Consider the following 23,719-nt stretch of genomic DNA (forward strand, 5'->3'; position numbering starts at 1 on the left):
ACATAAGAACGTGCCTATGAACAATTCCCACAATGGTTAAAGGTTTCGCCTCCAATATTCCCAAAACAGTGGTTGTAGAAATTCGAGTTGACGGAAGAAGGATACCCTTTTTTTTTTAATTTTAATTTTTTTTTCTTTTTCTTATCCCTGCACTGACAACTGTCCACGTCACACTTAACAACACACACACATAAAATGTCAAAAAACTTACAAGCGCCGAGGTTTTCGTCACAATGTAGGCCTACATGAGACCTATGAGGTTTACGTAAGGCTTCAGGCGTGTAAGGAGAAGAGCGCTCACAGCACCGCCTAGATCCAGTCAGGGCACGGGAGAGCGGCAGTCAGCTCACAGTCGGACACAGCTCACCGAAGACGAAGATGGTGGACGCTTTGGAGGTTACGTCTGAGTCTTATAACGAACCTATTGTCATCGTGGAGACGGACAGCGAGGAGATAGGCAGGAAGAAAACCATCAAGCTTGTGTACACCTTCTTCATCCTGCTCGTGTATTTTGTTGGCGTGAGTAAAACTCCTTTTGTTAAACGCTTGATCAGTTTAGGCCGCAGTGGCCTGCGAGGACTGGCTTTCGTATACCACTCGAATACAGCGTAGAAGATTGCCAGTTGCTTTGTGTCATTTCTTAGCGGTTCTACTTTGCGACACTGCGTTCGATATTGTTCTGCTTTTAAGCCAACCCCCTGCTCCGCCTAAAAATATCGCCGTCCTGTGAGGACATTGATTTTTGATGCATGTTTTTTTTTTCGGAAAAGAAAGCTCTCACGTTATCGGCTATCAGCTAGTCTGGCGCCATCTTGGAAACCGCGCGTGGCTGCACGTAGGGAACCCTATACCCTGCAACTGTGGCCTTTCATTCTCTGCGTTGGCAACGCCTTAAGTCATGAGTACAAGCCCAAGACAACCAGTGCAGTTCACACATATCTAGGCCTTTTGTCTTGGCTGGTTGTAATATTAGCAGGCCTGCGAGCGAGCATTTACTACAGTCAGTCTTTAAATTGGTTCATAATATCGCTTTAAGACAATATAAGTTTGTAAATGATGCGTGTGGAGAGCAATGGTAGAAGATAATATGTATTGGCCTTTACTGTCTATCCTACAATCTGTTACTGGTAGGCCTACTATATCCTACTGTATCCGTGTATACAGGTCTACAAGTAATAGACGTAAGGTTCAACTGAGGGTCATTCAACTGACACGTGGTTGCCACCACAACCCGTCAGCCCAGGTATGACAAAGGAGGTAACAGGCTCAAATCCAGTTCTCGCTTTTTCGGCACTGATTTTATTTATTGGAGTTTATTTGTTTGGCTGTTTTTTTGTGTGTTTTTTTTTGTTTGTTTTTTTTACATAAGATAACTAGACCATGGGGTAAGATTGCCCTAGATTTTTTTTGTTATCTAATTCTGCTCGAGCCATGGCGTTAAGTGGCATTTATGTTGCTGCCATTTTAGCTGTTACATGACTATTTAGAATGAAGCCCTATAGCTGTGGTAAATTGACGCGAGGCCCTATCTCACCGGTTAAGTTTGACCATTTGCCAAGTACACATGTAAATATCACACTGAATGTCGTCGCTGCTCTGGTTGTACTCTCTATGTTGTAAGTCTGTTAATATGCCACAAACATGTTTGAAAGTTCAAGAACAGATTAACGTGGTAAATAAATAATGAAGCGTGTGCGTAGTCATTTAATACCTGTAGTTTTTATTTGTTACCGGTAGTTTATGAGTTTGTTTTCAACATTATATATCGGTCATATCACAACGGTGCCTCGCCTTGAGACATGTGCCAACATATATTTATCTTTCGTTGAGAGCGGATCGTGATCTAGCTAGTGGTTAACGGGGTTTATCTGACATGTTAATCGCTAGAACACAGTTCAAAACCCGCCATATAGGCCTTACAGGGAAATTGCGGAATCCGTGGCTCTCACTTCTTGTGGGACCCTGATGACAATAAGCAGTTGATGACAATCGTGTGACACTTTGCGTAATCTAACTTGTCCACTTGTCTTCCACAAGTATATGGTGTGCAAATGTGTACGTCACTTGTGGGACAGTTCGTCAGTAGCTCGCCAAAGTTCGGGGGTTTACGCCGGGCACTCCGGTTTGCTCAACCCTTAAAACTGCATGACAGTCATCGTCTAAGTGAAAAATTCTCGTCGCGAGAATGGCATCAAACAACAATCAAATATATGCTGGCTTCCTCTCCGGCCGTAAGTGGGAAAGTCTGCAAGCAACCTGCGGATGATCGTAGGTTTTCCGCCGTTCTCCGGCGGGTTTCCTCCCACCATTAATTCTGGCTGACCTCGTATAAGTGAAATAGTCTTCAGTACTGCGTAAAACACCGATCAAATAAAGAAATAAAATAATAACAACAATCAACAGTAAGTAAATAAACCAAAGCATGATCCGACTGGCCCCTGAATCCGGGTGTACCGCTCGCGTGGCTGGCTCTCAAACGTTTTACAGAGCTTGAATTTTAAATATGTGTAGAGCTTTTGTTGTTACATGTCGATGACTAAAAGCTATTTTGGTAGCGAGTATTACTGATTTTACAGACAGCTGATATAGGCAAACTGCTTCCACTACATTACAACTAGTTCGATCCATTTACAGGTTTACCTTAACTGGGTCAACCTTTGACAGCTTGCAAATACATCTCGCCATACCGTGTATTACAATCGATGTAATCCGAGCACATTGACTGTTGGCTGAAAAATTTTCACATAGGCCATATTCGTGGCTGCTCAACCTACAACCTGTAGGACTACAATCGACGTTGCCTCGTCTCACGTGACCCGCAAGCCTGGCTTGCACACGTTACAGAACAAATATTCTGATTGATCGAAACGGCTCCTGCATGTACTGTGGTACTTCATTGGTCGAAACGGCTCCTGCATGTACTGTGGTACTTCATTGGTCGAAACGGCTCCTGCATGTACTGTGGTACTTCATTGGTCGAAACGGCTCCTGCATGTACTGTGGTACTTCATTGATCGAAACGGCTCCTGCATGTACTGTGGTACTTCATTGGTCGAAACGTGCTATTTGTATGTGAAGTGAACTCGAGGTACCCGTACCTGTTATGGATATCCAGGTAACCCTTCAATGGCATGGAAGGGTGACATCTGATATAGTCTATTTGTAGGTCAAACTTCAATGAGATAGAAGGCTGACATCTGATATAGTCCATCTGTAGGCCAAGCTTTATACTGCACTCTGCAAAAACCTTAACGTCAAGCATAACTTATGAGATATCACCGAGTAGCCTATAAGGCACTTGGCATTTGTCAAGATTTCTTGTGTCGATGTAAGGGAGAAGAGTATTTATACGGAATCAGGATATAAGAACTGCGCCAAACTGTTTCTGTGCAATTAAGTGCATACAAAAACCAAGTTACGGCCTGCATAAAAAGAATGATCTTGTCGGCGTGTGCTCAAAAGTATTTAGAGCAAATCTTTGCATCTTCTCGCGCTAGTTACTATTTCTTCCCTTGTTTACACCAAGCAGAACATCGCTATGTGTGATGTAGATCATGGGTGCTGTGTTACTGGGGTAATAAATGCTGTTGTACTGTGGTAATAGGTACGGTGGTACTGTGGTAATGGATACGGTGGTACTGTGGTAATGGATACGGTGACACTGTGGTAATGGTACTGTTGTACTGTGGTGATTTATTTATTTATTTGATTGGTGTTTTACGCCATAGTCAAGAATATTTCACTTATACCACGGCGGCCAGCATTATGGTGGGTGGAAACCGGGCAGAGCCATCCGCAGGTCGCTGGCAAACTTTCCCACGTACGGCCAGAGAGGAAGCCAGCATGAGCTGGACTTGAACTCACGGCGACCGCATTGGTGAGAGACTCCTGGGTCATTATGCTGCGCTAGCGCAATAACCAACTGAGCCACAGAGGCCCCCCTCCCCCCCCCGTGGTAATGGATACCGTGGTACTGTGGTAATGGATACGGTGGTACATGGTGATAAATATTGTGAATGCTGTATATTGTGGTAAAGGATACGTTAGTATTCTTGTAATGGATACTGTGCATTGGTAATGGATAGTATATTGTGGTAATGGATGCTGAGGTACTGGGATAATAGATATGTGTACTGTGAATGCTGTGTAGATACAGTGTAGTGTGGTAATGGATAGTGTGCGGTTTGGTAATGAATGCTGTGCGATGCGGCATTGAAGGCTGTATACTGTGGTAATGGATATATCTACAGTGGATCTGTGTACTGTAGTAATGGATACGGTGATACTGTGGTACTAAATGTTGTGGTATTATGGTATTGGATACTGTGTACTGTGTCAAGGGATACTGTGTACTATGGTAAAGAACACGGCGGTACTGTGGCGATGAATGCTATGGTGCTGGAGTAATGAATCAGTGTAGTGTGGTTATGGACCATGTGTACTGTAGTAATGGATATGCTGATACTGTGGTAATGGATACTTGTGAACTTCGTAATGAATGGATACCGTGTATTGTGGTAATGAATAATGTGCACTATTGCAATGAGTGCTGTGTACTGTGGTAATGGATACGGTGATACTGTGTAATGGATACTGTCTACTGCGGTAATGGATGCTGGTGAACTTCGTAAAACATATAATGCGCTGCACTCTGGTAATGGCTCCTGTGTACTATGGTAAGGGAGATCGTGATACTGTGGTAATGGGTACGGTGATACTGTGGAAATGAATACTGTGATACTGTGGTAATGGATACGATGGTACTGTGGTAATGGATACTGTGTACTGTGGTAATGGATACTGTGTACTGTGGTAATGGATACGGTAATACTGTGGCAATGGATACTGTAGTATATACTGTGAGGAAAAACCGCTCTAGCATAAATTTTGTGCCATTATTTAACCTATTTTGCAATTGTTGTATATAAAGTTTGTAACAGGAATACAGAATACATCGATTGTACAATTCTCAGTGTAAACAGAATACATCGATTGTACCATTCTCAGTGTAAACAGAATACATCGATTGTACCATTCTCAGTATAAACGTAAATGTTATACCAAAGATGTAATCTTACCTCGGAGTTGCAAATTTGCAATACATCCATTTTGCAGATCTTCCTGTACACCTGAATCGTACAGCTTTCATGTAAACTGATTGCGGGGGAGCAGGTATATGCACCAGTTGTAGCCTACATTTATTTTGCGATTTGCATTGCACCCAGATTTACGCAAAGGCAAAGTGTGCTATAACTCACGGGTGAAATTGTATTTTCCTTTTGTTTTTTTGTCCCTTGTGACTTAACACCCATTTTGCTAATACGTGTACAGAAGTTGTGGGGAAGTGATAAATAAACTAACTAGACGCTCGATGTATTGAAGATTGGGTTGGGCATTTTGAGTTGATAATACATGTTTACACATCATTTAGCCATGACACGTTCATGCAGCCAGATAATATCGCCGTCTGTAGCTGCAGTCTTTCTTTGTAGATCATGCCATCTCTAACCCTTCATCCCGATGCGAGTGAGTGAGTGAGTGCTTGGGGTTTAACGTCGTACTTAACAATTTTTCAGTCATATGATGCTGACTTCATGCTGACTTGATCTCGATGCGTGAAGTTCAACTATAACAATACGTATCACCCTTAACAATCTGTATGTTTGTATGTCACAACGCTTCATCGCTTGTGAACATCGGCCACATTTGTATTCGTGAAATTCGTGTGAGGCTGCAAGGGGAATCACGCTTTAGAGCACGAAATTCATGTCGGGTCCAGAGGAATAAGCCTTTAGAGAAATTAATGTAAGGCTTTAGAGCGAGGAATTCCTGTTAGGCTTAGAGGAATCACGCTTTAGAGTGAAGAATTCATGTAAGGCCTGGGGTAATCCCGCTCTAAAGCGAAAATTTCATGTAAGGCTTTAGAGCGAGAAAGTCGGGTAAGGCCCATGGCAATCACGCGTCATTTCCGACATTCGTATACCATTCGTAGTCCATAAAGGGCGTTCCTAGTCGATAATCGCAAGGTCCATTTCCAAAACAACGTTTAACACTAGCTCCCAAAGACAAAGGTATGTAAAAAATTATACAAATAGGAAATAAAGCCGGTAACACACAAGAGAGAAGCGGTCATCAGTTTTCATTGATGGGGTTCAGACAGTGGATATTCCAGGCATGAATTCCATATCAGAGTTCAAATTCGTAGTCCATGAATGGGTTCCAGGTCAAATAACCAAGGTATCTCAGTCGCTTTGATGGCAACTGTTCATAAAGGCATCATGCAGATGTAATAAGCATGGCTGCCTTTACAGCCCCTAGTCCCAGGTTAAGCGGTATTAGAAACAGTACCAAAATTACGAGCGTTACAGACCTTAACCGAACAGACTGTAATTCAAAAGTAACGCACGATTACGTCTTTCGCGTTAATATGTAAGGATCTCATACTACAAGAGGCGCCATATATGATGTTACACATGACATGCTGGTCTGTATAAAAGCTGTCTACAAGATAGACGGTTAGGCTCGGCAACCGGCGCCATCCGTGTTGTTAAATACCATGTACGTGAGAGATATGTACATAGGGATAACAGCGTCGTCTATGTGGTTAATCACAATGCAGATCGCAAGAGATTCTGAATGCTCTGTCCCTACCTGCCAACGAGAGTGTTGTACTCAGTGTAAAATTTGAGAAACTTAGCATGAAGGCGTTTGATGGAGGCCGAGGAACTTTACATGTTTATATGTGGGGATATAGCGGTCACCGAATTAACACTGTTCATCACAATTCAGAGAAAATTCTAGACATGTGATTGGTCAGTCCGTCTTGGATAAGCTACCGTATTCGCCGAACAAGCGAGAAATGCAGTCCCAAACGCTGATATTTTTTCTGTATACTTACGGAGTCGGAGACATACGTGACTGCAATGAGCAAGGCTGGTCGACAATGTACGAGTCAGTAACTTTCTTTGTTCTTATTTTCAAAAAAGTTCTAATGATTGGGCACTGAAGAACAACAACAACGTGGAACAAACTTCTCGTAACATGGTTTCGGGACAATTGTACACCCTTACAAACTAAATCGAAAATGACTATCTAGCAGTCAACATATGGAGTGACCTTGGTGTTCAGAATTTCTGATCAAATTTTGCTAGTGGTGGAAGTGGTGTAGCCTGTGTATGTGTGTATGTATGTGTGTATGTATGTGTGTGTGTGTGTGTGTGCGTGCGTGCGTGCGTGCGTGCGTGCGTGCGTGCGTGCGTGCGTGCGTGCGTGTGCGTGTGTGGGTGCGCGTGCTTGGGGTTTAACATCGTAGGCCGACTTTGTAAGTTTTCAGTCATTTGACGACGAGGAGTCATTAGCTGTGTGTACCTATATTGTGTCTTCTTGTGGCAGGGCGATTCCATGCCGCCAAAGTGCCGAAGACACCTGACATGACACCCCAACAAGTCGCATTACGTTAACACCGGACCAACCAGTCATGGTTTTTTTTTTGCCCTAAACTCTCAGTGCTGAGCGCCAAGCGGCAAATACTATTTTAAAAGTCTTTGGAACGACCCGACCCAGGTTTGATCCCAGTGTTTTCCGACATCGAGGTGGACACTCTAACCAAGAAGTCGAATATGTTGTTTTAGGGAACCAAAATAATGCCTAAAACAACAATGCCTAATGCCTAATAATGGACATAGACTATGGCACACGCTATTCTCCCGGGTGGGGTGACACGACCTACATGCATGCAGATCGTGTTGTAACGGTTTGTTTTCATCACGCCTCTCCAGTATATAGTGTTTCCCAATGCGGACAAAAGACATTACCTTTTTTCATTTGCTAATTAGAAAGCTCTAAATTTAATGTAGATAAATGGATTGATCCACATGATAATAGTATATCATTTTACACCCAAATATTTTGCTGATGAGGACAAGTTTTTTTTTTTAGTAAAAATACGCACGTGGAATTGTGTGTGCGTGAGAAGGGATTTCCCCAAATCCTCCCATAATGGAAAAGGATGCTATATTTGTCGGCGGTACAGTAGACTAACGTATAATGAAATCCAGACGCTGATATTATCAGCTTTTTGTGTTTATCTGAGATTTGTCATACCTTGGGGCCTTTATTGTAATAAATATCGCTTTACCAGGGCCTCGGGTCGTGGGTGGTATAAGCATACTCCTGAAATTTAGCTTTGTGTATGAGGTGTCTTTACGTGGTGCCCATGCTTATTGCAAAGTTATTATGCAGGGAATTGTGTGGAGAATTTTGACATATAATTTGCGAAATATTTACCTGTTAAGTGTGCACAATATTTCATTCGACTATTTGGTTCCGCTCTACTACCTACTCAAACACATGATCTTTTTTTAGTATCCTTTTACCTATATACATACGACTATTTGGTTCCGCTCTGCTACCTACTCAAACACATGATCTTTTTTTAGTATCCTTTTACCCCCAAAATGCGATTTTTCTTTGTAAAGATTATTTTTTAAAAAAAAGCAAAAAAAATAAAAGATAGGTATGAGACTCCGGATATATGATACTTGTCTATAGACCTCCATGAAAAGCATACAAATGAAAACCTTATGAAAAGGAGAGTAATTAGGAAATTTGTATTACGCCCTCGAGTGTTTACCAACTTTCTTTGCATATTTATTTATTTATTTCACTGGTGATCAAAGACGGAGTAAAGATTTCTCGTTTACGTGACGGCGGTCACGTAAATGGGTGGCAGAAACCCGTGTGCCGAGATTAAACCACCTGACTTTAAAACACAGCTAAACCAGCACGGGCTGGATTCGAGCCCGTCACCTTGAATGTTGTCTGAACTGCTTGATAATTCTATAAATCAACTGTTAAACTAGAATTCTTACGACGTCTTGGATGCGCTACGTTAGAGCAACCGGAAGCACGGTGCCACGTCAATCGTACCCCACGCTCGTATGGCAGCGGTCTCGGGTTATAGAAATAACACGCTCCTGATAAAATTAATACCATGGTTAAAATTGATACGATGTCCGCGGTTGCGATTTTCTTAATGTGCGAGATTTTTTTTCTCTTTTTAATTGCAATATCTTTGCTATGCAATATCTGTGCTGAAACTGGAGAATCCCTTGTCGCCGTACTGAATAAGGTGGGTTGTGAGTGAGTGAAATTAGTAATTTGGCGTTTTCCAAGCCCTGAAAAGGTAAGGTGGGTTGTCCCCTGTCTTCGGCATATTGTTTCAGACAGGTACGTGTAGCACTAGATCGCTAAGGTGGAGATCAAGAACAGGGGAACCCATTGCCAAGATACTGGTGTCTTCAGTATGGTATTCCAATCAGGCAGCACTGTATTTTAACCAGTCCATTTGGCGGGGCCTATATACATACAGCTTCTGATTATTCATTTTTCATACAAAATTTAATAAACAATCCAATTATTCAATAAATAAATCAATATATTAAACTGAAGGCTTTCATACACTAATCAGTACCACTTAAAACCAAATTAACCAAATTAATTATATATTATATAATTCCTGCTCCTATTCGCCGCAGGAAAAGAAATCAGTATACTAGGGAAAGCTGTCTGTGGGGAGACCTGGTATCAATCCCGTCATAGCAAAGGCTTTAAAAATGGTACTTGTTGCCGCCTCGCTCGGCGCTCAGCACGGAGAGGATAGAACAAGGAAATATGACTAGTTGGCCCGTTCCAGTATAATGTGACTGGGTGGAGTGTCATGTTTGGTGTCTTTGGCATGATACTTCAGTGGCGGCAGCACTTTGGCGGCATGGACTCGCCAAGCCACAAGAAGACACGATATATCTACACCCAGCTTTTCCTCGTCGTCATTTTTACAATATAACACATGTACTTTGTACACATGCATTCTCTTTATTTGAATCATGCGTAACGTGATTCTAGCCAAAATCTGGAACAATTTTATTCTGAGAAGGTATTAAATGGTTCAGCGCGAGGACAGCAGTGGTGAGGCCAAGCCTAAACCTGCCTATATGCGTCCCACAAGTTGCAAAGGTCAAACTTGTCTAGCGGTGAAAATGGCGTTAAGCGAATGTTAGACACCGGCTTAAGCACTGAAAGGGGTGTGTGAAAAGAAAAACACCTCGGGCCTTTAAGCAAGTTTAGCGTACAAGGGGATTACCCTATAAAATTCTCCCCTGTGGCTCAACATTTCGTCTTGATGGTGACTATGCCCCTCGACTGTCCTCCGTTTGACTGTTCGCTGTGTATTTACGCTGCAGTTAAATTCACTGAAAAAGATATTTAAAGCAAATAAAGGTATTCTGCTAAGAACTAAACATGTGTTTAATGTAGTTTATGAATTTTTGAATTTTATTATTGTTTCATTTGTCTCATTTTTAAAGTGCCTTGTTTACTATGATTTTGGGTGTTATTCGCATGCGGACTGTTTGCTGGTTCCCGAGGGCTATGGCTGAAATACCGCCTGTGTGACTTTAAACCTCTATTATCTATTCATTCTACTGACTCTTTTCAGTTCTTTGATAGCAAAGCGCTATTTGACTTCTTAGTCACACCAGACCAACTAGATCAACTGTTTTCCCTTCAAACATAATTATGCAAACATATAAAGGTCTCGCAATCCTTACAAGTCAAAACACTTAAGGAAATAAACAGTGAATGAAATTTAATGAGCTAAGATTGAATAAAAATATCTAGAGGGAATAAAATGTACACTCAGAAAAAAATAAATTCTGTTAATTTTAACAGAAAGTCTGATGTCTGAGTGACGCAGAGTGTGTTCTGTTAGTATAACATAATATTCCGTCATATTCAACATAAAATTGTGTTAGTCTAATAGAATATTTATTTATTTATTTATTTGATTGATGTTTTACGCCCTACTCAAGAATATTTCGCTTATATGGCGGCGGTCAGCATTATGGTGGGAGGAAAGTATAATCTTTATGTTGAATTAATAGAATATGTGTGTTATTTTTAACAGAATAATATGTTGCAATAGCAGAATACATTCTAGCATCACCCAGATAACAGCTTTTCTGTTAAAAGTAGTTGATGAATTTTTTGAGCGCGCCTCATATGTCCTAATAGTTCAATGTTCTGTGTCTCGACAAAGTACGATGTGTTTGTGTTTCAACCCGGGCCATTCGCCAACTAGTTATAGTACAAGGGCCTCTTTGTAATCTACGTTATTCTAGCTGCACATATAAGTTCTGTAAAAGTAGCAACTTAATCGCCCCAAGCACCGGAGTTAACCAGAATAGGGGAGTTTCCAGTTAGAACTCTTTTATCGGCAAAGGTAAAAACAGCCCAACTGTGTCATGTGACATGTTAGGTAACCTTTGTTGACATTAATATACCGATCACTTGTCTCACCCTTTTCCACAGGTCCAAATTACACCTCTTCCCTGAAGAGATGTAAACATTCAGACTCTCAATTTTCTCCATCATTGGTCTACTCTAAATTACTTTTGTAGAACTTTTTTCAGACAACCATGTCATGGTAAATGTGATCAAAAATGGTTGCCTAACATTTTTGACAGACCACATGACACTTTTTCCCTTCATCGATAAAAGAGTTCAAACTCGATACTCCCCCATTAAGTAAAATTTTAAGTGATGTTAATTGCAGTTTATTAGATATCAGTGGCCTAGAACAGTGTTTTCATGTACATGTTTTCGTCACATGAAAAAATTGCCAAGAACCAGGCTCGGGAACATTTAGTGGGACTTTAAATCACCAGGAAATTCCCAGTTTCACTCTCAAAAAGCAAATATGTACAACACACAATATTTTCTTCACAAAATTGTTACAGTATTTGCCTGTGGTATGCTACCCGGTATACATCTTGTGAATTTCGTACACATTTGCTTTTAGACGGTACGGCAGGAATACAATATAAAAGACAAGACGTTGCTCTCCTGAAATTGCGCAAGAGCAAATGGCACATTTGATGTACTGCAGTCGTCTTTATAACACTAAAGAAAGGCTGTAGTCATAATTATTGTCATCTAATCATCAGAGTAGTTTTAACATAAAGTATAAAGGTGTATAAAACTGCATAACTTGTAAGGTAACTTAATGCTTTCATATCGGTGATGATTTATATAAATTAGCAAAATTTTACAGGTGTAGTTATTTTGTCTGTGGGATGTAAAAGACCACATCAGCATCGACGAGTGGGCAAATTGTCTTTTTCTCTTGTCAGTTTACCTCAGATAGGGGTTTATTCCAACTGTTCATGTAAATGTTTCACTGGTAACAGCTATGACACTCCCTGGCACTCTGGGTAAAGCAGAACTATATTTACAACAATGTACTGATGTTAATACTGATTTAATTCTTATTAGCGCTATTGAAGAATTTCTTTATAAAGCACATTTTATTTTGTTCAATGTTGTCATGCGCTCTGGCACTTAGAAGGTGATTGGCCTGAAGCTAAATATACTCCCTATAAGCGGCTGTGTACAAAAATACACTAGATGTGTACCGCAAGCACACATTAATTGTAACAAATCTCACAGGAGAAGAACTCTAAAAATCGAAGAAGGCATCACTTAATAGACCATTTAAAACTATGCATAATTATTCATTTATTAACTTTTTTAGACTTTGTAAAGAGAGTTAAGGTGATCAAACGTTTGAATTCTAAGGCTGACTTTATGAACAGCAGTATGAGAATTTAGGAACTCTGACTTCACAGAAAGATTTTTCCAACTCTAATCACGACCCTTAGTGTTGGAATAACTCTTTTTACAAATAACTAAAAGATTATTGAAGTAATGTTAACCAAAATTCTTTCCTTCTGATCAACATCAGGAAAAAAAGATGATTTGACGTCAGAGTTCCTAGATACCGTCAGTGTGGCTCATAAAACCCTCCATAGAATTCAAATATTTGATAGCCTTTTAACACTCTTCAACAAATCTAAAAAGAAATAAACGAAAGTATTTTACGCATAGTTTTCAGTTGTCTGTATGATGAACCTTACTTCATATTTTAGCTTTCTTTTACTTTATTGTGTGCCTTACATAGAACATCTTTGTGTTCCAAACTGTGTTGCAGTGATACACATCTTGTTTCCGTTACGGGCTGCATTCATGTACGAAATGGTACAGGTTTGCCTTTTTGAGAGTAGAATGTAAAAAAAAAAACTGGCCGACCAACCGACGGAGAGAATGACTTTTAAAGTTACTCGTCACAGCTAAATATATATAAATTTTTATTTCTCATTAAGCTATGGGCAAAGTTACCTCTCTGTGTTCCATGGAAACCAGTTTTGTAAATAATGCGTTAAATGGAAAACATGTCATCTGTGTAGAGGTTATGAATAAATAAAGAGACGATCAAATATAATTCATTTATATTCCTGGACGGTGTAGAGTGATGTTAACGTCAATGACATTTACACATCCAGGAAGGGAACAACTCGGAGAATATCGTGGCATATTGCTCAAAAAGATAAACAGCAAGCTGACAGGAAAAAATAGTGGGAGAAAAAAATAACTCACTGGGTAACGGTAATGATTAAATCAATAAATAAATAAATGATGGAGAAAACATGCAGGTAAAATTAAATGAATGGCAAAGTGGAATCAATTCAAAAGAACGATGCTAAATGAATGTAGTATTATATATAACTGTCAGACACATACGGTGAAGTATATAGCCAGTTGACGCGGTTCTAAATCTCCAGGGTTGTTATTATGAACATGCCCCTTAGCATACTGGCTTGAATGAAAATAGCGGAAAATTGTTAATCTTGGCTTCGAAACAGACATTAGTGTATTAGCCGTTGACGCCACAATGTATATTCCATGTCATTAATGGCAATTCCAATGTCCAAAACAATTTCCAAAACAATGTTCACGGCAAACTATAATGGAAGTAAGAAAGTATACACAGTAAGATGACGAGAAAACGCAGCAAACGTGTCCAGTACTAGTTTGTAAGTTGTGCTTAATGAACACGTCCATTTGTCCCAGTTGCGCTTTGATTGCATTTTTTGATATCCATCTATGCGTCCAAACAGACATTCGTATACCAGCCGTCAGCGGCTATAGACGTTCTAGGTCAATAATCACGAGATCAGTTAACAAAACGACGTTAAGCACTGACATCCAAAGAAAGTACATAAAGTGCGAAATTAGGACGGATTCATACCAAGAGAAGCAGTCAATAGTTCCCATAGATGTTGGAAAGACGCAAACAATGTTCTTGACGACTGAGTAAAATCATTATTCAAATCGTGTATCATGCTAGTATATAAGTTGTCGATAATAAAATATATATCACAGTGGCGCTTTGATTGCAGTGTGGCGGGTTAACTCATCACGATGAGTATACAGCCCTTAGCCTCCGGGTTAAGCGGAATGGTGGATAACGATGATGTGATGAAATCTAGCATTTCAGTTCACAGGGAGAACCCAGATTCAACGCTTTCTTTTTGATCGCTCGCCATGAACATTTCTAACGGTGCGCGGTTTCCCTGGGCTCTGACAGTTGAACAGTTTTCATCCGGTCAAGTCCATATATAAACACAGTGACTTGAGTTCAGCGAAGGAAAGGTTGGAATTTATCCCGTATGCGGCTGCTGTCGGCCATCTTGGATTTCCTCACAATCACACTGAGGACGGCAATTTCTCACAGCATAATACAATTTCGGGGGTTCTGTCAGCTGCTGAGCTTGTTTCAGGGGACCTTGACTGGCTTATTCTTTTAATGCCTTTTTCTCCCATATCCGATCACCCCTGATCATTGAGGGCGTAGGTTTGAGGCCAGTTTTGTTCGTGATATCCCGGTTTCTTAGGTACAAAGCAACAAATAGATAAATAAATAACAATTCGGGATGCGAGAGCAGGGATGGACATGAGAAACCGATTTTATTAGGACCGGTAAAAACTTTATGTATACATGTATGTACTTAAACAATAATTTCTTATTAATTATTTATTTTCTTTATTTTATATGGTCTTTTGTCATTGTTGTAGGGGGCCCTGAAGGGACAAGAAGGCGTGACCTTCCTGGACTTGCTGATCCTCACGGATTCTGACATGGAGAGCGGCTCCCTGCTCCTCACGTGCAGTGCCCTTGGCTTCATGCTCGGACCCCTTCTCCTCGGCTTTTTGTATGACAGATACAACAACAGTGGACTGTTCGCCATCTTCATCGTGTCTTCGGGCCTGTTGACGTACGTCATACCCTGGTGCCACCACCTCGTGCTCATGTCGGTGGCCTTTGTCCTGCGTAACCTTGTCACCAGCGCTGTCGATATAGGTAAATATTTGAACAAAGTTTAAAATTTTTGCATTGACATGTTTATTGTTGGTTTAGGTATTCGAGACTGTCCATATCAAGACAATGTTTGATTTACTATTCCGTGGAAGAGTGGTTAGCGTGCTCGCACAGCGTGCTCTCGGCAATGAGCTCAAGTCCAGCTTAAACTATTTTCGCCTCTGATCGTACGTGGGAATGTCTACCACCATGCTGCGGATTGTCGTGGATTTTCTCACCGCAATGCTGACCGCAGTCGTGTAAGTGAAATATTCTTGAGTACAGCGTAGAGTACCAATCAAATAAATACATTTATCCCATAATTTGCTGGTGTCGGATATAACAACAGTGATGTAAAATTTCAATATTCCACGCGTTATATACATAAACTGCAATTTTGATTGGTCACCTGAACTTTCAGTGACAAGCTTATCCACTGAAAAAGTACCACTGCATACCGGACTATTTCTGTTGTTTGTTGCTGTGAAAAAAAATAAATAAAAAACAGGCTAGTGATCACTTACTACACCGTAACAAAGGTTTTCACCGGTTTCTTGATACGAAACGGTTCACTTTTTTAGGCACTGGGTAGGCATAAAGTTTATCTTCATGAAATGTGAAAAATATATAATGTTAGTGAAAGGAAAGGAAGCGCATGCAAGCCTATAAAGAAGGTACCGGCACTCACAAACAGTGAACTGTGACCCGTTGATTCAACATCACGTATACCATCACACGGAAAGTCCGAAACAGAACCAAAATAAAGCCCTTTGAAACATCGTAGATTTGTTGCAGTTTTGGTGAATTATAAGTAAATAATAAGTGAGAAAAGGTTTTACATATTTAAAAAAAACACAAAGTAGTGTAACGTGCCAAAAGAAATGCTGTGGTGCATGGCTAGAAGACATTTGTATGTTTGAAAATACGTCAGAATTGTTTCATCAAGTAATCCTTTATTTTGGACTTAGACAGAGAAAGTGAGTCAGTAGAATTGAGAGAAATCGGTAGCCTGTACCATTCCCGGGGGATCATATTTCGAATTGATTAGAGAGACAGGTTGGAAGAGTGGATGGGTCTAAATAGGTTAAGACACTGTCTTCTGGTTGGATAATTGTGTATATCTGATTGTTTATTATATTTATTAGTGATTAATAAAGAAAACTGAAGGATACAGAATTTTACCGTTAAAATATTCAGAGATCTGAAGAGAGGGACTGTGTGCTCGATTAGATAGGGTTCTTGAACACACTACGCGTTTTTGTAACAGACTCAAAGGTCTGAGATGAGAGGGATAAGTGTTACCACACAAAACACAAGCATAGTTTAGAAAAGGGGAAATTAAGGAGTTTAAGTAAAGTATTAGTAGAGTTGGTTTGTTTATAAAGTGTTTAATATGGTTATTTATGCCAATGTTGCATATGTAACTGATATGGGATGTCCAGGAAGGTTTGCTGTTAAACATTATACCCCAAAATTTAAATTCATACACATAATCTATGACTGACCCCTGCATAGAAGGCAGGGGAATGTCCTTAGGAGAAGGTGACACTGGACCGATGACCACACATTTGGTTTTGTTCATGTTTAACGATAGCGTGTTTGAAGTCATCCAATCACGAATCTTTTCGATTTCAGCAGACACGACAATGGCTCCGATGCCATTGGTGGCACTGATAGTTACATCCTTGACTTGGTCTTCCAAACCTTTTTATTTTTTTTAACTAGAAAACTCCTCCTAGAACCAGCTTAGCCTAATATGACAGCATTGTGGCCAGCCAAACCTATGTCATATGCTATCTGCTGTCTGTCTGTTAAAACCACCATGTTGACAAACGTTCAGTGAAAAAGAAAGTGAAAGGAAATTGTAGTCTATATTTATGGCCAATGAAAAGCCGTGCAAGTAAATTGCCACTACGAACGTAGCCGAGTATTGCCGAGTTTTGTCAGAGAACGCTGTTAAATAAGGCTCGACGGCCTAGTGTGACCAGTGTCCAGTCCGTCCAGGACTGATTAACGCTTATCCCAGGCGAATACGACACCAATGAACGAGAGGCGGGTATGCCGCTTTCGTGACATTCAAGATGGCGAGTGAGTGAGTGGTTGGGGTTTAACGTCGTACTCAACAATTTTTCAGTCATATGAGGACGAAGGAATCCTTAGGGTGCATGTACGTGTAATGTGCCTCCTTGTTGCAGGACGGATTTCCACCGCTCTTTTATTTTAGTCACTGAGACGACTTACCGAAGGCAAGTAAGCCGCCCCGTCGATGCACTATCCCTTTCATGCTGAACGCCAAGCGAGGAAGTTACAACTTCCTCTTTTAAAGTCTAAGGTGTGACTCGATCAAGGATTGATCCTGGATCTACCGGTCCCGAAGCGGACGCTCTACCAACTGTGCTATCCGGGCCGGTAAAATGGCGAGTAAGACACCTTTAGGTTATTATACTATCCTAGGGCAGCGTATTGTAGTATTTTATTTTCTTCTATCGGTCGATTCCAAATGCCTGTGGGATGCCAGTATGTCATGAGAATGACACCTCTTTTTGTGTTATTTTATCCTAAGATCTAGGTTATCTCCCCTGGGATTAATTAATTAATTGCAGGGTAACAGTTATGGGCGACCGCGTGTTTCATCCCTTTGACATGTAGCATGACTGAGGTAACCAAATCAGTTACTAGCTCTAGTACCTGAATCTTAAAAAATGTACCAAATCCTTATCTGGAAATGAAAGCTCGTCACACCACAATAATGCTCTGTCATAGGAGACAACATTTCAGTAGATAAAAGATGAATGCTTTTCAGACAACCAAATTGTAATTTATTTATTTGATTGGTGTTCTACGCCGTGCTCAAGAACATTTCACTTATACCACGGTGGGCAGTATTATGATGTGGGAAAACCGGACATAACTGTGTTATGTCACTTCAGGGAGTGAATGAGTAAAGACTACACCACAGCTTAAGCCTAGCGATGACTGCAACGTGTTTGATTGGATAAACTTCTCAAGATGGCTTCGTCGATTCACACCAACTAAGTGGGCAGCATTGCCATTGTCTTCTACAAGTTATTTGGTGAAGTCTCCTTAAAATAATAAAGTATGATGCTTTTTAGAAAGTTTAAGTAGTCGGCTTTCGTTTGAAATATGTTTAGTCAGGTGCTATCTTGTCTTTTAATTCGTCATAGAATTAATTGCAATATAAGTTCAATAGAAAAGTTTCGAAGACGTGTATAGTAGGCACATTTTTGAGCGAAGAGAAACGTAGTTTTCTTGGAAGCTGATAGTGGACATTCGACTAGACCCGAAGCGCATATCAGATGTTGATCTTTATGACTTGTGATTGTTTCCCTTCGCACAGTTGTTGCTCTGGCCAGAAAGCGTGTCAACAGTCTGTTATGTTCTTCTTGTACAGGCGCCCTCGTGATCACAGTGAAGCTCTGGAAGAACGAAGTGAACCCGTACATGCAGGCAATCCAGGCCATGTTTGCCTTGGGCGGGATCGTCTCACCTCTTATAACGGCGCCATTTCTGTCAGAATCTGGCCGAAAAGCAGCAAACAACCTGAACAACGTCAAAGACAACACGTCAAGACCGTACGACATGGGCACTTCTGATATGGTAAATTTGTCGTCACAATCAGTCTTGACTTTGTCCACGAACACCAGTGACAATCAAACATGGACAATCTTCGGCAAAGAAGAAACCAACGTGTACATCGCTTATTCCATCATCGCCACATGCATGTTAGTTGTGTCGATTCCAGTCGCGATCCTCTGGATCAGTCGCTCAGTGGAAAAGCTAACGTCTCGCCAGGACAAGGAGGTTTCTGCTGATGAAGTCAAACAACCCGTGATCAAGGCACGGAAACACCCTCGTCTACTTCCGGTGGCGATAGCTCTGGTAGGACTGTTCTTCTTTGTGTATGGACCCGTCGAGAAGACCTGCGCCAACTTTCTCCTCGCTTTTCTGGTCAAACAGATGAACTGGAGCAAAGTCCACGCCGCACAAGGCAACTCGGCCTTCTACGCCGGGTTCGCAGGGGGTCGTTTTATTGGGATCGCGCTCGCCGTTGTCATGCCAACAACATTGATGCTGTTCGTCTTCATGATGGCTTTGGTAGTTTGCCTTGGCCTCTTCATTCTAGCAATCGAACAGTCCGCTGTGTTTACGTGGGTGTGCATTGTTCTTATCGGCACAGCAATGTCCACGATTTACGCCTCCATGTACGCTTGGGTAGACGTCAACGTCACCTCAGTCACAGGCAAAATGGCCAGCTGCATGCAGGTGGCGTTGGCGCTCGGCACCATGGCAACAACTCCTTTAATAGGATATCTGTTCAAAGAACAAACGCCGATGTGGTTTGTTTATTTGACTATCACATTGTCATCGACTTGCTTCCTGTGTTATAGTTTTCTCTACTTACTGACCTTGAAGTTCCCACTGCGGCTGGGCGCCAATACACCGTGCCCGGAAAAGGATACATTTTTACAAGGGGAGGACAAAGACGGAGAAATACCCACAAAAACTAGCGTGTGACAAAGAGTTAATACCATTCCTCACATGCACGGTAGGATGCCTATAAGCCCATTACTTGATCGCCTAGATAGGATATATGTACCTGCATATTGCCGATATGGCATCATTCTTCCACTTTTATAGGCACATTGTCATATAACTTTGTTAATCAGTTTTTCATATCGCCACTTCTCGTCAAACACGATGCCTTACGGCATAAGAACGTAGACAAATTTATTTTTTGTGCAAGAGACCTCATGTTTGTCTTATAATTTAGCAGAACGACTTTCATATGTCAAAACGCTGTCACCAATTTGTTGAGCTACAAAATATACTTGTATGATAAGACATGTTTTGGTATCAAGCGGTAAGTCTTTGAAGATTCACTCACCGAGGCCAAGTTGTTCAAAACCCTATTATCTTAACGGTACGTTAAATGTTAACAATCCGTTATTTTAATAGCGGTCTGTTTTTAAGTAAACCTTGAATTTTTGTTGCTGCATGGAAAGCAAAATCTTCAAACCTTTTATTTTTACCAACTGAACCTCTAGTTAGAAGCATCTAATTACCCACAATTCATTTGTATCTATCCCATAGCCTGGCTCCTTCACAACATAGCTGCTATGTCATTTGAATTTTTTAATTGAATGTTTATGTTCTTAATCTTACACTCAGGATATAGACACGGCTCGCCCTCAGGATACACGCAGGATATAGACACGACGGGCCCGCAGGTTACAAACAGGATACAGACACGTTGGGCCCACAGGATACACGCAGGATATTGACCCAGCGGACCCACAGGATACACACAGGATATAGACACAGCGGGCCCACAGGATACATTCAGGATATAGACATGGCGGGCCCACAGGATGCTCACAGGATATAGACACGGCGGACCCACAGGATACACATAGGATATAGACACAGCGGGCCCACAGGATACACGCAAGATATAGACACGGCAGGCCCACAGGATACACGCAGGATATAGACACAGCGGGCCATAGATTACAAGCAGGATATAGACACGACGGGCCCACAGGGTATATACAGGATATAGACACGGCAGGCCAACAGGTTACATACAGGATATAGACACGGCGGGCCCACAGGATACACACAGGATATAGACACGGTCGCCCGACGGGTTACAAACAGGAAATGTACACAGCAGGCCCACAGGATACACACAGGATATAGACACGGTGAGCCCACAGGTTACACACAGGATATAGACACGGCGTGCCCACAGGTTACACACAGAATATAGACACGGAAGGCCCACAGGTTACACAGAGAATATAGACATGGCGGGCCCACAGGGTACACACAGGATATAGACACGGCGAGCTCACAGGTTACACACAGGATACAGACACAGCGGGCCCACAGGATACATACATGATATAGACACAGCCTGCCCACAGGTTACATACAGGATATAGACATAGCAGGCCTACGGGATACATACAGGATATAGACACAGCGGGCCCACAGGATACACACAGGATATAGGCACAGCGAGCCCACAGGATACACACAGGATATAGACACAGCGGGCCCACAGGATACACGCAAGATATAGACACGGCGAGCCCACAGGTTACATACAGGATATAGACACAGCGGGCCCACAGGATAAATACAGGATATAGACACAGCCGGACCCACAGGATACACACAGGATATAGACACACCCGGCCCACAGGATTCATACAAATGAACGCCAACAATCTCATTGGTCCTTATACGCTGTGATGTCTTTCCCGTGCAAGATGAATTCATATCCGTGCAACACAACTTTCGTTGCTATAGTGGTTTACTTTTCAACAAAATGATTATACTGAGATCATTTAAAAAGGCTCTATATCTTTGGCCAAAACTCGTACAGCACAAAGCCACAAAATATCAGTCTCACCTGTGCACGTCATAGTGTTCAGATCGGTATGAATTTATGATTTATGAATAATTTTAATACTATAATGATATAATAGTAGGGTACGACTCTGATATTTACTGAAAGGCAATAATTCGAGTTATTCTTGGTAAAAATAAAGAGTTTGTTTAGATTAGTAAATATGAATGTTGTGGCAAAAGTTTGCGGTGTAGCCGCTTACTATAAGATGAATAGCACACCACCGCTTCAGGGCGTTAATTCTATATTCAAAAACTAAAGGCGTATCCATGAACAACACGTAGACCTATATTTTCTTCTTCATCTAGACCAGACATCCCGACGCCCGGATGTATCTCACCTTTGGGAAGTGGGCTTGGTTTTTGTTTCGGCTGACATTAGTTCGGATCAGGTTACTGTTAGCCGTGAGGAAATGTCGCGTTGTTCACATTTTACAACACCTGACTGAGCCTGCGGCAAACAGACGCTCTTACTTGTTAACCGATAACCCAGGGATTAGGGAAGTAGACTTGTTGACGAAGATTTAAGATTCTTTCTGTTGACCTGAAAACATGTTACATTACGCCCCCCCCCCCCCCCCCAACCAAATAAAATAATATGCTCTGCTCTTCTAATCCGTTACTGCTCTTCTAACCCGTTATCAGTACACGTGGGGCGATAAACTAGACCAATGTACGCTCTACATTGTAATAGGTTCAAACAGAGGACATCTCTTAGTTCCAGTTCAATCAGACTTCAATATCAGCATCCATCCATGCGCTTGGCTTGATCATCAATATCAGCATCCATCCATGCGCTTGGCTTGATCATCAATATCAGCATCCATCCATGCGCTTGGCTTGATCATCAATATCAGCATATTGCCTCAGTGATCTTCTTCAGGTGCTGATGCAAGTTTCCTTCACCCATAATCCCCCCCCCCCCCCCATCATGCATAGTTTCCTCCACCCATAATTCTAACCCCAATCATGCATAGTTTCCTCCACCAATAATTCTAACCCCAATCATGCATAGTTTTCTCCACCCATTATTCTAACCCCAATCATGCAAAGTTTCCTCCACCCATAATTCTAACCCCAATCATGCATAGTTTCCTCCACCCATAATTCTAACCCCAATCATGCATAGTTTCCTCCACCCATAATTCTAACCCCAATCATGCATAGTTTCCTCCACCCATAATTCTAACCCCAATCATGCATAGTTTCCTCCACCAATAACTCTAACAACAATCATGCATAGTTTATTCCACCAATAATTCTAACCCCAATCATGCATAGTTTCCTCCACCCATAATTCTAACCCCAATCATGCATAGTTTCCTCCACCCATAATTCTAACCCCAATCATGCATAGTTTTCTCCACCCATAATTCTAACCCCATCATGCATAAATTCCTCCACCCATAATTCTAAGCACCATCATACATGGTTTCCTCCACCCAAAATTCGTACATAGTCCTTCACATATAGGTGAACAATTCTTCAGTATGACGTTACACAAAGATGAAATATAATGTAATATATGTTATAAGCCACTCTCACATTTTATCGAAATAGTTGCCGGGTTATCGCGTATAGGAACTGCTGGGCTTAGCTCGGCCGTACTGCCACGTACCAAGTGTTTTGAATTTATTCAAACACTCAGCGATTGGGTGACACCTCGTAGTAATTCGTAGTACCCTCGATCCTAGTGCACTCGTACTAATCATGGGTCAAGGGTAGCTACTCGGTTCTGCGACGTAGAAACCAAGCAGAGAGAACATGTTATCTGTGAGGGAATGACTTCACGGGTTATTTGCAGTGTTTATTTGATTTGTTGGATGGGCTGTACTCAAGATTATTTGACATACACATGTATACGAGGATGACCAGCATAAAGGTAGGAGGGCCCGAGGGAAAGCCATGACATCTGCAAGTTGCTAACAGACCTTCCCATTTATTTTACCTTAGTCTTACTCTCTTGTATACGTAAGAAGCTGGGCAACTGGTATATAACTTCTACATACTTCGGGATAAGTCGTAGCCAGG

The 23,719-nt window shown here is 41.4% G+C and overlaps 1 protein-coding gene across 2 annotated transcripts; it reads left to right on the plus strand.

Annotated features, from left to right (window-relative positions):
* The first annotated feature begins 257 nt into the window (after positions 1-257).
* LOC135477893 (sodium-dependent glucose transporter 1B-like) lies at positions 258-21,566 on the plus strand. 2 transcript variants are annotated; one of them, XM_064758103.1, is made up of 4 exons: positions 258-519; positions 14,971-15,256; positions 18,666-19,820; positions 20,444-21,566. In XM_064758103.1, the coding sequence occupies exons 1-3, from the start codon at positions 379-381 to the stop codon at positions 19,787-19,789; spliced, it is 1,551 nt and encodes a 516-aa protein (XP_064614173.1). In that variant the 5' UTR covers positions 258-378; the 3' UTR covers positions 19,790-19,820; positions 20,444-21,566. The 2 variants fall into 2 exon arrangements, with proteins under 2 accessions (XP_064614173.1, XP_064614172.1); XM_064758102.1 differs by having other exon boundaries at positions 18,666-21,566.
* The last annotated feature ends 2,153 nt before the right edge of the window (positions 21,567-23,719 follow it).

Source organism: Liolophura sinensis, chromosome 11 (genome assembly GCF_032854445.1).
Source record: "Liolophura sinensis isolate JHLJ2023 chromosome 11, CUHK_Ljap_v2, whole genome shotgun sequence".
Taxonomy (NCBI): Eukaryota; Metazoa; Mollusca; class Polyplacophora; order Chitonida; family Chitonidae; genus Liolophura; species Liolophura sinensis.

Bases quoted from the DNA above. Each gene is read 5' to 3' on its own strand.
- LOC135477893 (XM_064758102.1), top strand. From the start codon at position 379: ATGGTGGACGCTTTGGAGGTTACGTCTGAGTCTTATAACGAACCTATT. The intron at 520-14,970 runs GTGAGTAAAACT...TCATTGTTGTAG, and splicing joins TGCTCGTGTATTTTGTTGGC to GGGGCCCTGAAGGGACAAGA. The intron at 15,257-18,665 runs GTAAATATTTGA...CTTCTTGTACAG, and splicing joins CACCAGCGCTGTCGATATAG to GCGCCCTCGTGATCACAGTG.